Source organism: Protobothrops mucrosquamatus, unplaced genomic scaffold, assembly GCF_001527695.2.
Source record: "Protobothrops mucrosquamatus isolate PMUCROS unplaced genomic scaffold, P.Mucros_1.0 scaffold60, whole genome shotgun sequence".
Taxonomy (NCBI): domain Eukaryota; kingdom Metazoa; phylum Chordata; class Lepidosauria; order Squamata; family Viperidae; genus Protobothrops; species Protobothrops mucrosquamatus.
The window spans coordinates 91,871-104,784 of record NW_015386439.1 but is presented as its reverse complement, the minus strand read 5'-3'; the positions used below and the strand labels follow the sequence as shown (position 1 = coordinate 104,784).

At 52.1% G+C, this 12,914-nt stretch overlaps 2 protein-coding genes across 2 annotated transcripts; one reads left to right on the top strand and one right to left on the bottom strand.

Annotated features, from left to right (window-relative positions):
• Positions 1-146: 146 nt before the first annotated feature.
• Positions 147-4,975, bottom strand: PDIA2 (protein disulfide isomerase family A member 2). Its single transcript, XM_015811986.2, has 11 exons — positions 4,789-4,975; positions 4,102-4,311; positions 3,524-3,657; positions 3,136-3,273; positions 2,938-3,054; positions 2,455-2,580; positions 2,059-2,253; positions 1,703-1,823; positions 998-1,179; positions 798-887; positions 147-288 (listed from the first exon to the last, which is right to left on the bottom strand). The coding sequence occupies exons 1-11, from the start codon at positions 4,973-4,975 to the stop codon at positions 211-213; spliced, it is 1,578 nt and encodes a 525-aa protein (XP_015667472.2). The 3' UTR covers positions 147-210.
• Positions 4,976-7,283: 2,308 nt separating this feature from the next.
• Positions 7,284-12,415, top strand: LOC107283956 (histone-lysine N-methyltransferase EHMT1-like). The gene is made up of 7 exons (XM_015811947.1): positions 7,284-7,381; positions 8,020-8,167; positions 10,646-10,767; positions 11,041-11,127; positions 11,239-11,317; positions 11,454-11,620; positions 12,169-12,415. Exons 1-7 carry the CDS (start codon positions 7,284-7,286, stop codon positions 12,413-12,415), a joined length of 948 nt encoding a protein of 315 aa, XP_015667433.1.
• The last annotated feature ends 499 nt before the right edge of the window (positions 12,416-12,914 follow it).

Genomic DNA, 12,914 nt, shown 5'->3' with positions numbered 1-12,914 from the left:
AGGAGCCAACTCTGGAAAGTATTTGAGAGGGACCATAGGGTAGAAACGCATATTGGCAAGTAACTGATTATTTTCGGGGTTATATGTACTGCACGGCTTGAAAAACGTGAGTTTCACAGAGTCTTCTTTTGACAATCAAGGTCTTTATATTGTTTATGATGCTGTGGGGGCCTCCTGTAGAAAGTGAGGCTCAGGAGGAGCCAGCAGGATTTATAACTCCTCCCTGGACTCTGTGGTCTCTGGTGGATTCATCCCATCCTGCTGTGGCTCTTTGAGGGTCTCAGCATCCTAGAAAGGCAGAGGCAACCTTTACTCGAGTACCCAGGTATGGACTGTTTCCCAACAGCAACCATTGTCCACATAGGTACAGTTCTGCTTGTTTGCGAAACAGAGTCTCAGGAAGCTGAGGCTGAAGCATGTGAGGGAATAAGGCAGGTTCAGGAAGAACTACCTCCCCATCCTTGTGAGGGCAAAACCCAAGACTGTTTTCTCCTTGCGCTCCCTCCATCCCTCAGACCAATTGTCCAAAGTAGCATGCATGAATTTTCATTGTGAACCTGGGAACCAAGGACTAGAATCCACATTCTAGCAAGACCTAGAAGCTGGCTTATCTCACTGGGAATTACAACATAGACCATCTCAGGCACGGGAGTGTCTCCCCAAAGTCCAGATGGGAACCTGGAAAAAAGACTCCTCCAGTCATTCCAGATGGCCTCTCTAAGCAGAACCTTCTCTTTGCTGGGCGGGAAAGCTGGGTGGATTTTGGAGCCCCTCTTCTATAGGGGTCTGATACTTACTCCAGTCTCTTTGTTGGAGAGGGGCTTCCCTCCTCCCTCCAGAAATCTCGAGAAGCTCTCAATATCTCTGCCACCCGTGTACTCAATCATCTGGGGAGGAAACCTTCAGTCAGCATGGCCCCATGTCATTCCTCCCCCAATCAGCAGCCAGACTGCCCTCCCGCAGCCAAATCTTTAGAGCAGGAGAGATGCTGTTGTACCTGCCGGCCTGGCCCAGTGGGAAAGAAGTACAGGGTTGGGTAGCCATGGATGGTCAGGTCTGCCACTTCATTGGCTGTGGCATCCATCTCTGCAATGACAATATTCTTGTGATCTTTGTATTTCTCTCCTAACTTTTCCCAGGCCGGGGCCAGTGCCTTGGAGTGGGGACACCAAGAGGCATCTGTGAAGACAGAATAGAAGGGGGTCTTCTGAGGTGGGGGTCTTGTTAGATTAAAAATACCAAACACTGGCCACTGTGGTGAGTTGATCAAGCTTGGGCTTGGATTGTCTGTGGCTGCTGTGCACAATCCACTTGCCTAAGTCTAACAGGCAGTTGGGGATTCAGGTGGGACCCCTGTTGCTCCGTGGTTATCTGGGCAAAGCCTGTTCTGGAATGCAGCCAGCAGGCTTAGGGAAGGGGGGAGAAGGGAGAATATGTGCCTCTCCTTCAGCTCTAAAGATTAAAGTGCCTAGAACATTTTCATAATTCACTCTGTGTTTCATACACCATCCCTTTCAACCCCGACTGAGAGTTACCTGCTGCTGGGAGAGGCAAAACCCTTTGGGCAGGTGCGCAACTGTACACCCCTCTGGTAGCCTTGTGGTCATAAAAGCTACCCACCCCCAACCTCAGGCCATGCTTGCTGGGACCTTTATAAAAGCTTAGCATTAGCTGTGCCTGTCTTTGAGGTCCAGATGCTTACAGAATTTCACAAACACGTTTTTGGTTTCATCAAATGCAACTTGCTCAAAATTCTTGCCCACCACGACTTTTACCCGCTTCTTATCCCAGTCACTGGGGATCTCCTCGCTCATCAGGTGGGGCTGGAAGAGAAGGCAAACCAGAGGTGGGGCTTCTGGGAAAGGTAGTACCTAATTGGGGAGAGGGGCGGATGCTGGAAATCCATCTGTGGCTTTTCCCCGGAGCTGTGCACAGAAGGGCCTTTCCTGTTGACATCTTGGGAATGGGATAAGGAAGAGCTGGCTAGGGGGCTGCCTTCCTCCCCAGAGGTCCACATGTACCAGGGTGCCCCCCCTTTGCCAGATGTCGGCTGCCCACCTGAATTTTCCCCTGCAAAACCTCTTGGCAAAAAGTGTGGAGACCGTGTGCTGTGAGCCCTTCTGCGGTTAGCTGGTATTTTTTGTTGGCCTCAATATTGATGAAACGGAGGGCGGGAGCATTGTAGCTCTTAAGACCGAAGTGCTGTAATACGCCAGCCCCTTCCCCGTCGACATCCACCAGCACAAAAAGCACCTGTAGTCTCAGACAGAAGCCCCCCCAGCCACAGATGATGGGTGCATATTTGCCCTGGTGGCCTTTTCATCACAGCCAGTTGTGTTTCCCCTCCCCCTGGCTGGCTTAGCAAGAGGAGACCTGTTGCCAAACAGGAAGGAAGAGGGAGCGGTTTCCCTAGGAGCAGTCCCACCTGCTCTCCCATCTCCACCCTGGACTTACCTGACCCCGAAATGCAGTAGCCCCCTCTCGAAAAGGGCCCAGGAGCCTTAGCTGGGAATCCACTGACTTGTTGATAAAGAGCAGCAAATGATTTGGGATCTTTGCCCCAAATATCTTGGAGGAGTTCTAGGGGAAAACCATCAGCAGTTACCTCCCCTGGGCAGAGAGACCTCAAGCCATTGGACACAAAAAGCCCATGTGGTGCAGCGGGGCAAGCAGGCCGGGCCATCTTGAAGATCTGAAGCATCCCTGCTCTTCTCTTTGACCTTTGAATTATCCTGACCTAACTGGACACAGGCAGGGGGCTCCTGTACAGAGCAGCAGAACAGCAGGTCTGAAGGAGGTACCTCCACACTGCACCAATGGATGACCTGCCCACGGCAGCCCCTTTGATGAATCCCACCACATGCAAGAGAGAGAGGAGGGGCCGCATCTGCCAGCAAGGAGGCTGTGGGCTCCCTGATGGGATCACAGCTGCCTGACCTTATTTGTGAGCTCCATCACCAGGTCTAGACTCTGCACAGAGATGAATTGAGCCAGGTCCTTTGCATCCAGGCCTAGCTCTGTGTCAGCGAAGAAATCTACCCGCTGGCCATCATCCTGCAAATGCACCAATCAGCAAACAGTGGACACTGCAGCAGTGTCAGCAAACAGTTGCACCAGCCCTTCAAAGCATCTTACCTTCCGGAAGAGAGAGATGGTATCCTCAGTAATATTGTACTGTTCGAAGAGCAGCAGGTTGTCTGTGATGGCAAAGGCTACCTCAGGAGTGTCACTGGCTACATCACCAAAGAGACCCACGTCTGGATCCTGCAAATCCTAGAGAGAACGGGACAGCCAGAGGCAGCTCTGGACACAACCAGCATGGAGAGAGGAAGGGCTGCAGTGTGAAGCCGGGGGAGAGGGAGCACATTTTGCTTTCTGGACAGAACCTACCACTGGACAACAACGGGGAAATCCCTGGCCGCATTCCCATGGAAAAGGTTCAAAGGCTCTGGTGAAATTTGGAAGAGAAGGCGTGTCTTGACTGTGGCAGCTTCAAAAAGGAGGAACATAAGATGTCACTCACCTGGAAGAATCCAACTACCGCAACATTGTGGAGATTCACAAAAGTAGCGACTGCATCAACTTCTTCGAGCAGCACCAGACTGGGCCCGGCTTTCCGTTTTAGCCACTCCACTATGCCTGCAGCCTCTTGCTCACCTAACATGGGAACCAGGGGAGGAGTTGTGAGGATGGCTGTCAACCCCCTTCCTCACCAGCAACTCTTTGAACAAGAGGACCATAATGCTTATCAGAGAATATGGGAAAATCTGAGCAGTAGCTGAAGGACTACTATCATGTCCAACGGAACAGATGTTCTGCTCCTCTCTTCAAAAAATTGTGCTTACTCGATAACAATAAAAGGGAAACAAGAGGCTGGGCTGCTCATAAAACCATGCAGCGCAAAGAGAGAGAAAGAGAGAGAGGCAGAAGCTGCTACAAACGGGACAGGGAGATAGGTGTTAGCAGGTGGCCACTGCAAAGCTCCGGGAGTGGCAGGTTTCCATCAGATTCCAAGAAAGATGCTGGTCATCTCCTCTACTACTCTCCTGCAGTGAGTTCCTCTACTAGGGCTGGTTGTGTTTCACTCACTTCCTGACTGACCTGGAAAATCCATGGGATGGGTGCGGTTTCCATCTCTGAAGAGTTTGAGGACAGGGTAGCCAGTGATTCCAAACTCTGCCCTCAATGCCTGCTCCTGGGTGCAGTCCACCTTGGCCAGTCTCACTAGGGGACCTGCCTCCTTTTTTAGCAACGCAGCTGCTCTGGCAAACTCTGGGGCCAGGGCCTGGCAATGTCCCGACCAGGGGACGTCTGAGGGAGAGAGAAGAGAGGCAGTCAAGAAGGGCAGCGGCTGCAAAGGACGCACAAGAGAGTGGTAGAGAGCCTTTTCCTCTCTCTCTACACCAGAATCTTGGGGGGGGGGCACCTACTGTGATTGAGTGACGGGATGCCCTTCCTCATGCAGGGCATCATCAGAAAGGGGCTATAGCTCAAAAGTCAAACCAGCCCAATCTCAAGCACTCCAATCTGTGGTTTGTGGGATAGTTTGTCCCAACAGGCACAGCCGTGTGTATTGATTGTCCCCAAAGCAGGCGGGAGCAGGAAGAACAAGGGTTGTCGTCTGAGGCCACAGATGGCACCATGATGGCCCTGCCTCACACATGAAACCTGCGCCCCAGATCCAGTTCTCTTCACTCAGATTGGAAGTTTGCCCCTCCCCTGCAGTAAGGCAGCCCCAAGGGAGCCCTGTGAAGATTTCCAGCTGCCCCACCCTCCTCCTCTACTCACAGAATTCCACCAAGAGCAGCTTATAGGTCTGCAAAGCCCTGGCAAAATTGTGCTGGTTCAGCACCAAGATATCTTCCTCCTCCACCCAGCTGTTGTCCTGTTGTGTCCTCGCAAGCTGAAGGGAAGTCATGGCCAGCCACAAGGCCAGCAGGCAACCCATGGCAGTGTGAATGGTGGAACTCAGCATACTGACATGGACCCAGAGACGCCAGGCAGGGCAGGGCAGGGCTGGCCCTGATAAGGCCCCTGTGCCCAGACACGTGGCTTCTGGTGAATGGCTCTGCCAATCCCAACCAGGAACTTCCACCTGCCAACTTGCTTGTTCTGACCTTGCTGCGAGGGGGGAAGTTCTGAAGGAGCCCTTGTTCTCCTTGTCAAGAGGAAAGTCCTGCAGCATTGGGGCTCCCGTGCTAGTCCTGCTGGCTCTTCTGGGCTTTCAGGCAGAGTTCGAAGGAAGGTTGCTCAGAGCAGCCCCCGAAGACCTCTGAGCTACGAGAGCTTCAGCTGCACTTTTGGCCAGTTGTTCTTTGGGGCCAGAATGGGCGACCCAGGAGAGTCTGAAGCTTGTAGAGGCATCTGCTAGCATGGGAGGGCAGAGATCCATAAGGAGCCCAGGAGCTGAAAGGAGTCATGGGCATTCTCAATAGTGGCTGCCAAACGGAGACAGAAGCCGAAGCGAAGGCTTCAGTCCTTGAAGGGAGAGCAAGGGCAGCCATGTGCTGCTCCTCATTCCTGCCCTCTTTTCAGGAATGCCAGCGGGTCAGAGGAGGAAGCTCCATGGCTTCCCAGCAGACTTTAGGGACTGGGCATTGTGCCTGGAAGGTCTTCTTCCAAAATGTTCTCAGCAGTCCCCTTACGGGTGATGCCTGAGCTGCTTCCTCAGGGTGACACACAAATGGCCAAATGCCGGGGAAGGAGGAGCAGGAGGAGGCAATGGCACTTTTCAGTACCAAGGTATTCCAGTAAGATCTTTCTCTTGTACTACCCAGCCTGGGCAGAACCCAAGACCATTCTGTGGAATGTCCATCACCTCGGTCAACTGTTGAATTCTTTAACAGTTTTCAGTGTTGCTAGGAAGCAGCATGGGCCTGAATGGTGAGGCAGCCCTGGGTCTGGAATGGGGGACAGAAGTGAAGGGTGGGGATGGACTGTCTCAGATGCAGAGCAAGTCAGCTGGTCCATAATCCATTGGGCAGCATATAACTGGCTGCTTTCTAAGGGGTGGGGTAGGGCCAGTCTCCTGCAGCAATATATCAGACTCTGTATCCGTTGTGAATTCCTCCCTGCAGAAAGCAAAGAGTCAGGCCTTAACAGAGACTCTCCTGAAAGACAGGTAAAGGGGAGCAAGGAAGTGGCAGAAAGTTCTCCAGAATGGCATCAGCCTCCCTTCCTCTTGGCCTCTGAAGCACCCTCGAGAGGCTTCATTCAGGCTGTCTGGCTCAGCTCTGCCTCTGCTTAAACTGAGGTCCTGCCCAGCAATTAAGTTTGACCAAGGCCGGCTGGAGGAACGGGGTGTGTGTGTGTGTGCGTGTGCGCGCGCGCATGTCAGTGCAAATTTTACTGGGAGGTTTCTAATTGCTTTGAGCATCTCCTGCAGCAGGAGGAAGATGAGACGGCAGCCCTTTTGTGTGCAGCTGCAAGGAAGGGTTGCTATGACATGGCCCAGCAGCTCCTCTCCCAAGGAAGAGGGGCCATCAACAGCCAGGTAGAGCAATGGGGCAAGAGCCCTGAGGAGGGGGAGTCTTCCTTCCTGCATCCTGTCAGTGCGAGACTACCCCTTGCTTTGGCTCTCCTCCAGGATGCCACTGGCAGAACCCCACTTTTCTGGGCCACGGAATACAGGCACAAGAGACTGGTGGAGCTGTTGCTGTCCCATGGGGCAGACCCAGATGTCCGTGACAAAGTGTGTACAAGACAGGGGGGTGGGGGAAGGAAGGGGGCACATCCAGCAGCTGCCTCATACAAACCAAGAGGGGTGCATATTGAAAGGGCTGGAAAAGGGCAAGACCCAGCCAAGTGCCCCAAAGAGCCACATAGTCACACCTGGCTTGGTTCCAACTGCACCTCCAGGCTCAGCCCCATGGATCTTGTAGTAGTGGGCCATTGAGCCCCAACAGCCCTGCAAAGCTAAAGGAGGGAATATTGGGGGCAGAGGGTCCCTACTTCTGGGCCCTGTCCTACAAAGGGGAGCAACTTTTCCACAGCCCTCCAGACTGTTCCAGCCTTTCTGTTCTACTTGTCTGGAAGTTCTTCCCTTCATATGAAGGTCTCACCCATCCAGCCTTTGAGAAGGGAAGCAGTTTTGCAGCAGGCCTCTCCCTCTCCCACTGCTCTTCCTAAGGGGCTGGGATTTCAGGGCTGCCTGAAAAGAAATGTGCTTCAGAGCAGGGCCTTCAGCCAACTCAACCGCGGGTCTCTGCCCTTCTGATCCCATGCAGGAGGGGAATCTTTGCCTGCACAGGGCGGCCTATTTTGGCTCACCCACCATTGCTAGGATGCTGCTGGAAGCTGGCTCAGACTTGAATGCCACAAACCATCTGGGTAACTCACCTCTGCACCTGGCAGCCCAAGAGAAGTGCCATGAATGTCTCAGGTGAGATAAGAGGGGCAGGAGGGTCTTCACACGGTTAGGTCACTACACAGGGCACAGCTCTGGAGTAAGGCTGAAGCCCTCTTCCAGGCCTGGGGTTAATTGCTCAGTCTTCTAGGCCAATGGGACAGTTGTCCACTCTCATCCCTCTTTGTGAGAAGCCCATTTTAGTTGTTGGAACATTCCAATCCTAGGTGTGCCCCAAGGATGGATGGGAGGGGTTGCTTGTGGAATGGGAAATATCTTGGAATAAGATGCTTTTGACTGTATGGAATTCTTTGGAGTTCTCCTCAGGGACCACAAAGCCCAGGGCCCTGGCCTCCTTCTGATCTTGCAGCCTTTTCCTGGCCTGTGGAGCAGTCTCTCTGAAGAACAAAGCAGGGCAGCTGCCCCAGCAATGCACCCAGGTCAGCTCCCCCTCCTGCAGTGCTCTGCAGGCCTTCTCTGGCCAGTTGCCAAGTCAGGTAGAGCAGATACTCAGCAGGTGAGTCAGTCGCATTCTTCCTCCCTCCCTCTCTCCCTCCCTCTCTTCTACTTATCATATATTGCTGCCTATCTCACAAAAATATATTCCCTGTTGATGGGCATTTCTCAGACAGCGCTCAGCACTGCCCGCCTGCTGCCTTGCCTTCTCTTCCCAGGGACATCTCTCGGGGCTTTGAGCAAGTTGCCATTCCTTGCCTCAATATGGTAGACCAGGAATCCTATCCCAGGGATTTCCTCTACATCACAGGGAACATCATGTCAGGCTCAATGCTTCTTCCCACAAAAGCCTGGGATCAAAGTCAGGTAAGAGATTTTCCTTCCTTGCTTCCTTTGGGATGGGAAGAACAGGCATGCCTCCTTAGTATTTGAATCACATTATCTGGTGTGTGTGTGTGTGTGTGCGGGCGTGCGTGCATGCGTGCACACACACAAGCACACAAGGGAAGGCAGGAACCAAACTTTAGCTTTTGTGATAGAATCCTTTGAATCAAGATATTGCATATATGCTTCATCAATGGCCTTTCTTTCCACCTGCAAGATATGTCTTTGGGCATTTTCAGATTTTTTACTGAGTTTCTTATGTAATCACATTTATTTTTCTATACTCTTTTCCTTATTGCTGGAATTGTTCAACTGTAATATTGAAATCCTTCTTTGGAGGAATGTATGCCATCTTTTAGGCTTCCTGTCCTGGATTTGACTGTAGATTGTGGATTTAAAACATAATTTTCTGAAGTCCAATATTTGTGTTCAGCATACCGAGTTAAGTTTCACTTAAAATTAAAGATCTCCAACATTATTGCTGTCTTCTCGGGTTCCTGCTACTGCCACTTATTTAATTAATTTTTTCCTATTGTTTAAAATCAAATAAAAGGGAATGGATCCTTTTGTGGCTTCTTCCACCTTCTGAAGGAGAAAATTGCCACAAAACAGGCTAGGAATTTGCTAGGACCATGCTTAGCAGAGTTTGTCTCCTGGCACATGTTGGGGTAATTATAGCCCCTATTAGTTATAACTTAATGCCCTTTGAGAGAGCCAGTTTGCTTCTAAGAAGCATCATGAACATCTTATATTTGATTTGGTGGGTGGCACAAACCCCAAAATTGTTTTTATTCTTCCCTTATATTTTAAAAAACAAGAAGGCTCTTTTTAGGGAATTCCTTTGCCCAGGTAATCCTAGAAAACTAATCTTTTATTAGCCCCATTTCCAAAACCAGTAATTCACTCTCTGTGGGTATAGACTGGTAGTAATTCATTGCCACGGAGATGAGAAGGAAAGGATACTTCTCTGGGTACCTGGTGAACCTTAGCAGCCGTGCTATCCCTTTCTGATCTTTGCTCCCAGAAGACTGGCATTTGCGAGTCAGCATATGTGGTATGACTGGCAACAGATTTTGTTCAGCTTCTTTGCAGATAAAAACCGCATCACCTCTACAGTATCAGCCTCTCTTCTCCTTCACTGGAGATTCAAAAGCTTGTGAAGAATTTCTTCCTAAAGCTGTTCTTGATGGCCTCTCTTGTTCACTTCTTTGAAGAGGGTCGCTTCTCTCTTGACTCCTTGGTTGGGCCCGGAGAGCCCTTCATGCAACTGATGTGCAGCAAAGCAGTGAGTTTGTTTTTGCTGCAAACAAATGCTTGTTTGACTTCAGCCAGGAGGGCTGTATGTCACAAGCCCTGCAGTCTCCACTCCAGCTGTCTTTATTCCTTGTTCTACCCACTTGGGAAAGGTTTGTTGGCAACCTCTCTTTCAACCCTTGGTGAGCTTGCTTTCTCAAAACTAGCCTTGTTATTTAAAATGAGGAGGAGATTTGGGGCTTCTTACTTCAGGATTAACTTTCCTGGAGTCAATACATCCACTTCATAAAATACACATTTAATATTAAGAGGGAGAGATTCATACATCATCATTCTTGGTTTTGTCTTATGTTGGTGTGTGAGGGTGTGTGAGAGAAAACTGTTAAGCCCAATACAAAAGAAATGCAATGCAAAAAATACCTAGTTCCTTTACTGAGACTCACTTTCTTCTATTATTGAGAGTTTAATATGGGGCGTGAAATCCCTTAATCAACTGTAGTTCAAAGGACATGCATTGGGTGGGATCCTTTCTCCCCATATTAGGCTTTTCACCATTTTGGGGAAACTTTACCCATAGTAGTTTCTCCACAGCTTGAAGAAAGGAGCATATTAAAGACTATTTAGTAATTCAGCTTTTAGGAGGTAACCTTGATTCAGAAGTTGTAACTGCTGCACAGCACGTGGCTCCTGAAAGCCATGATTACACAATGGAAATGAAATAAAAACAAGCTTGGTTTTTCAGTGGCACCAACTATTAATTTTTGCCAGAAAAACTTTCACTTTCCACACTGAGCAGTAGAATTGTGTTGGCTAAGGCCAGGTCTTGGCTGCAGTCCCTTGTGGGAAGAGTAGCAGCTGTGGTAAGAAACAGCGAAATCGCCAGAAGCATTTTTCTTCATGCAGTTGCTGCTCTACTATCCTTGGGGAAAAGAAAGTGGTTGGGTTGCCAGTGGGTACCTGGTGGATTCACATCTCACTAACTCTCTCCGCAGAGAGGGACAGGTGCCGGACTGACCTTTGGCCTCTTGCTTTGGTTAATTTCAGGGCTGCAGGTGTGATGGAGGCTGCACCATGGCCAGCTGTCCCTGCATTCTGCGCAGTCAGTGCTCCTGGACCTTCATGGTGAGATGCCCAGGCTTACCTCTCCCTGCTGAGGGGATGTTACCACTTTGAGTGCCAGCCAGCTTCTCCTCCCTCCCAATGCAGGGTGGTCAACTCAGGCTGGATACCACTGGCACAGCCCCTGAGATGGGATCCATCTATGAATGCAGCATGCTGTGCGCTTGTTCCAGGTCCTGCCCCAACCGGGTGGTGCAACGCGGTCTCCGGTGAGTGTGCCGAGGTGCTCTGGCTCCTGCTGGAATACTGGGGGCAGTCTAAAGTGTCCCTGGCAAGCTCCAGGCCTGTCTGGCAAGCATCATCATCAGCGACTGATGTTCCATCAGCTCAAGGTGCCCAAGAACCACCCTGGGCTGCTCTTCCCTCCCTTGCAGAGCTAGTTTAACTGTATGACTGGGAGGGATCTGTTCTCCCACGGTTGTCCTACTACAGCAACATATTTCTGCAAAGGGAGTAATCAGAGGCCTTTTCTATACTTGCAGAACCCAGCTTCAACTTTACAGGACAGCTGGCAAGGGTTGGGGCGTCCGCACAGTGCAGGATGTGCCCCGTGGAACGTTCCTTTGCCAGTGAGTTCTGGAGCGGGGTTTCTTTGCCCTGCCCCTTGGAGGAGGGGCTGGGAGGAAGGGCAGAGCAACCCACCTCTTTCACTGCCTTCCCATTTCTCCCCTCTCTGCCAGGTACTTTGGGGAGCTGATTTCCAACACTGAGGCTGCACACAGAGAGGAAGATACCTACTACTTTGTGGTGGACATGCAGGTGGAATCTGCCTTACTCAGGGGATGTGACTTGGGGGGAAGGGAGTTGGAAGCAAGGCACCGCTTGTTATGTCCCCATGTTTCTAGGAAGGGGTCAATGCCAGAGTAGCTCTGAGCTCACAGCTTGTCTCTTGCAGAATGGGCAACAGTGCTGCCTCGATGGGCGCTACTATGGCAATGTCGGGCGCTTCCTAAATCATTCATGTCAACCCAACCTGGTGGCCTTACAAGTTGCCCTGGGATATGAGATCCCTGGCATTGCCTTTTTCAGCACACGAGCCATCCCAGCTGGTGAAGAACTTGGGTAGGTGACTGGTCCAGATCCAGTTCTTATAGGGCAACCCCACTTGAGAGCAGTGGATGCTTCAGCCCAAAGCCTACGCAGGGACATATGTTAAGGCTGACTATGAAAAATTCCCAGGAGGAATTTGATAGCTGATTAACTAAGACTAATCTTTTTTATTAAAAGACATAAATGTTCATGAGCAGTTGGAATGGCACTAAGCAATTCCAGATTTTTTGCTATCATAGACCAAAACATTTCTCCTTCTACCTTGTCTATAAGTTCTATAACGTTACAGAAGACATTAAAGGGGTGGTGGTGGTTCCCTTCTCTTTGAAGGCTTCTGGGGAAAAGTGGGGGGGGCATAAAGATGGGGCCGTCTCTGGAGAATATGCAATTTTGCTTGCAAAAGGACCATCGTTGGAACCTGCCTTGAAGATTAGGGAGAACGAAGTTACTTTGCCAGCCTCCCTTATTGCTCTCCCTGGTCGGGCGCGGCTTCCCAGCCGGCCGAGCAGTGGGTGCGCGGGCGGCGCAGAGACGGCCTCTACTTTCGCTTCCCCTTGCAGATTCGACTACGGCGACCAGTTCTGGGAGGTGAAAAGCTGGAACTGCACCTGCCTCTGCGGCTCCCCCGGCTGCAGACGCTTGGCTCGGAGTCCCGCCCGTCTTCCTTCGCCGGCCGCCGGAGACCCCGGTCCGGGGCCCAGCTCTTCCTGCCCGCCACGGCCTCCGCTCCGCGGCTTCGCGCTCAAGACAAAGCGCTCCAGCCCTCCGAAGAGGGTCACCCGTTCCCGCCTGGCTCGGTCGCCCTAACGCTGTCCGGGACTTCTTCTGGGCTTCTCGGAGCACCCCAATAAAGAGTCCGTCAGCTCCGCCGCGCATCTCCGTGTGTGTGTCTCTGTGCCGGGCAGGGGGAGGGCATGTGGGCGACCGGGCCCGGCCCGCCTTCGCCGACTCGCGTCCCTTTGCCGACCCCACCGCTCCGCTCGGCCAAGGCAGGCGCGCCGCCGCCCTGCTCCCTGCTTCGGCCTCCTGCTGGGAGTCCCTACGGAACTCGCCAGTACCGGCGACGAGCTGGAAGCCGCCCCAGAGCGCGCGCGTTTGTCTGCCGGAACCAGCGCTTTGCACGTGCGCAGAGGCCCTTAGGAGAGGCCGGCCGGCCGGCCGGCAGATGGCAGCACAGAGGCTCGCCGGGACGCCTCGCCGCTTGCAGAAGCGCTCGAGCGCCCGCGCCGCCGCCTGCAGCCGTCGCTCGCCCGCTCGCCCGCCTCCATGACCATCAGCGCTCTCCGCCCGGGGGGCGCCCCCCGCC

Excerpts from the sequence above, each read along its gene's own strand:
- LOC107283956 (XM_015811947.1), top strand. The coding sequence starts at position 7,284 with ATGCTGCTGGAAGCTGGCTCAGACTTGAATGCCACAAACCATCTGGGT. Across the intron at positions 7,382-8,019 it reads AAGTGCCATGAATGTCTCAG|GGACATCTCTCGGGGCTTTG; the intron begins GTGAGATAAGAG and ends TTCTCTTCCCAG. Across the intron at positions 10,768-11,040 it reads GTGGTGCAACGCGGTCTCCG|AACCCAGCTTCAACTTTACA; the intron begins GTGAGTGTGCCG and ends CTATACTTGCAG.
- PDIA2 (XM_015811986.2), bottom strand. The coding sequence starts at position 4,975 with ATGCTGAGTTCCACCATTCACACTGCCATGGGTTGCCTGCTGGCCTTG. Across the intron at positions 4,312-4,788 it reads GCTGCTCTTGGTGGAATTCT|ACGTCCCCTGGTCGGGACAT; the intron begins GTGAGTAGAGGA and ends TCTCTCCCTCAG. Across the intron at positions 1,824-2,058 it reads TTTTGCAGGGGAAAATTCAG|CCCCACCTGATGAGCGAGGA; the intron begins GTGGGCAGCCGA and ends CTTCTCTTCCAG.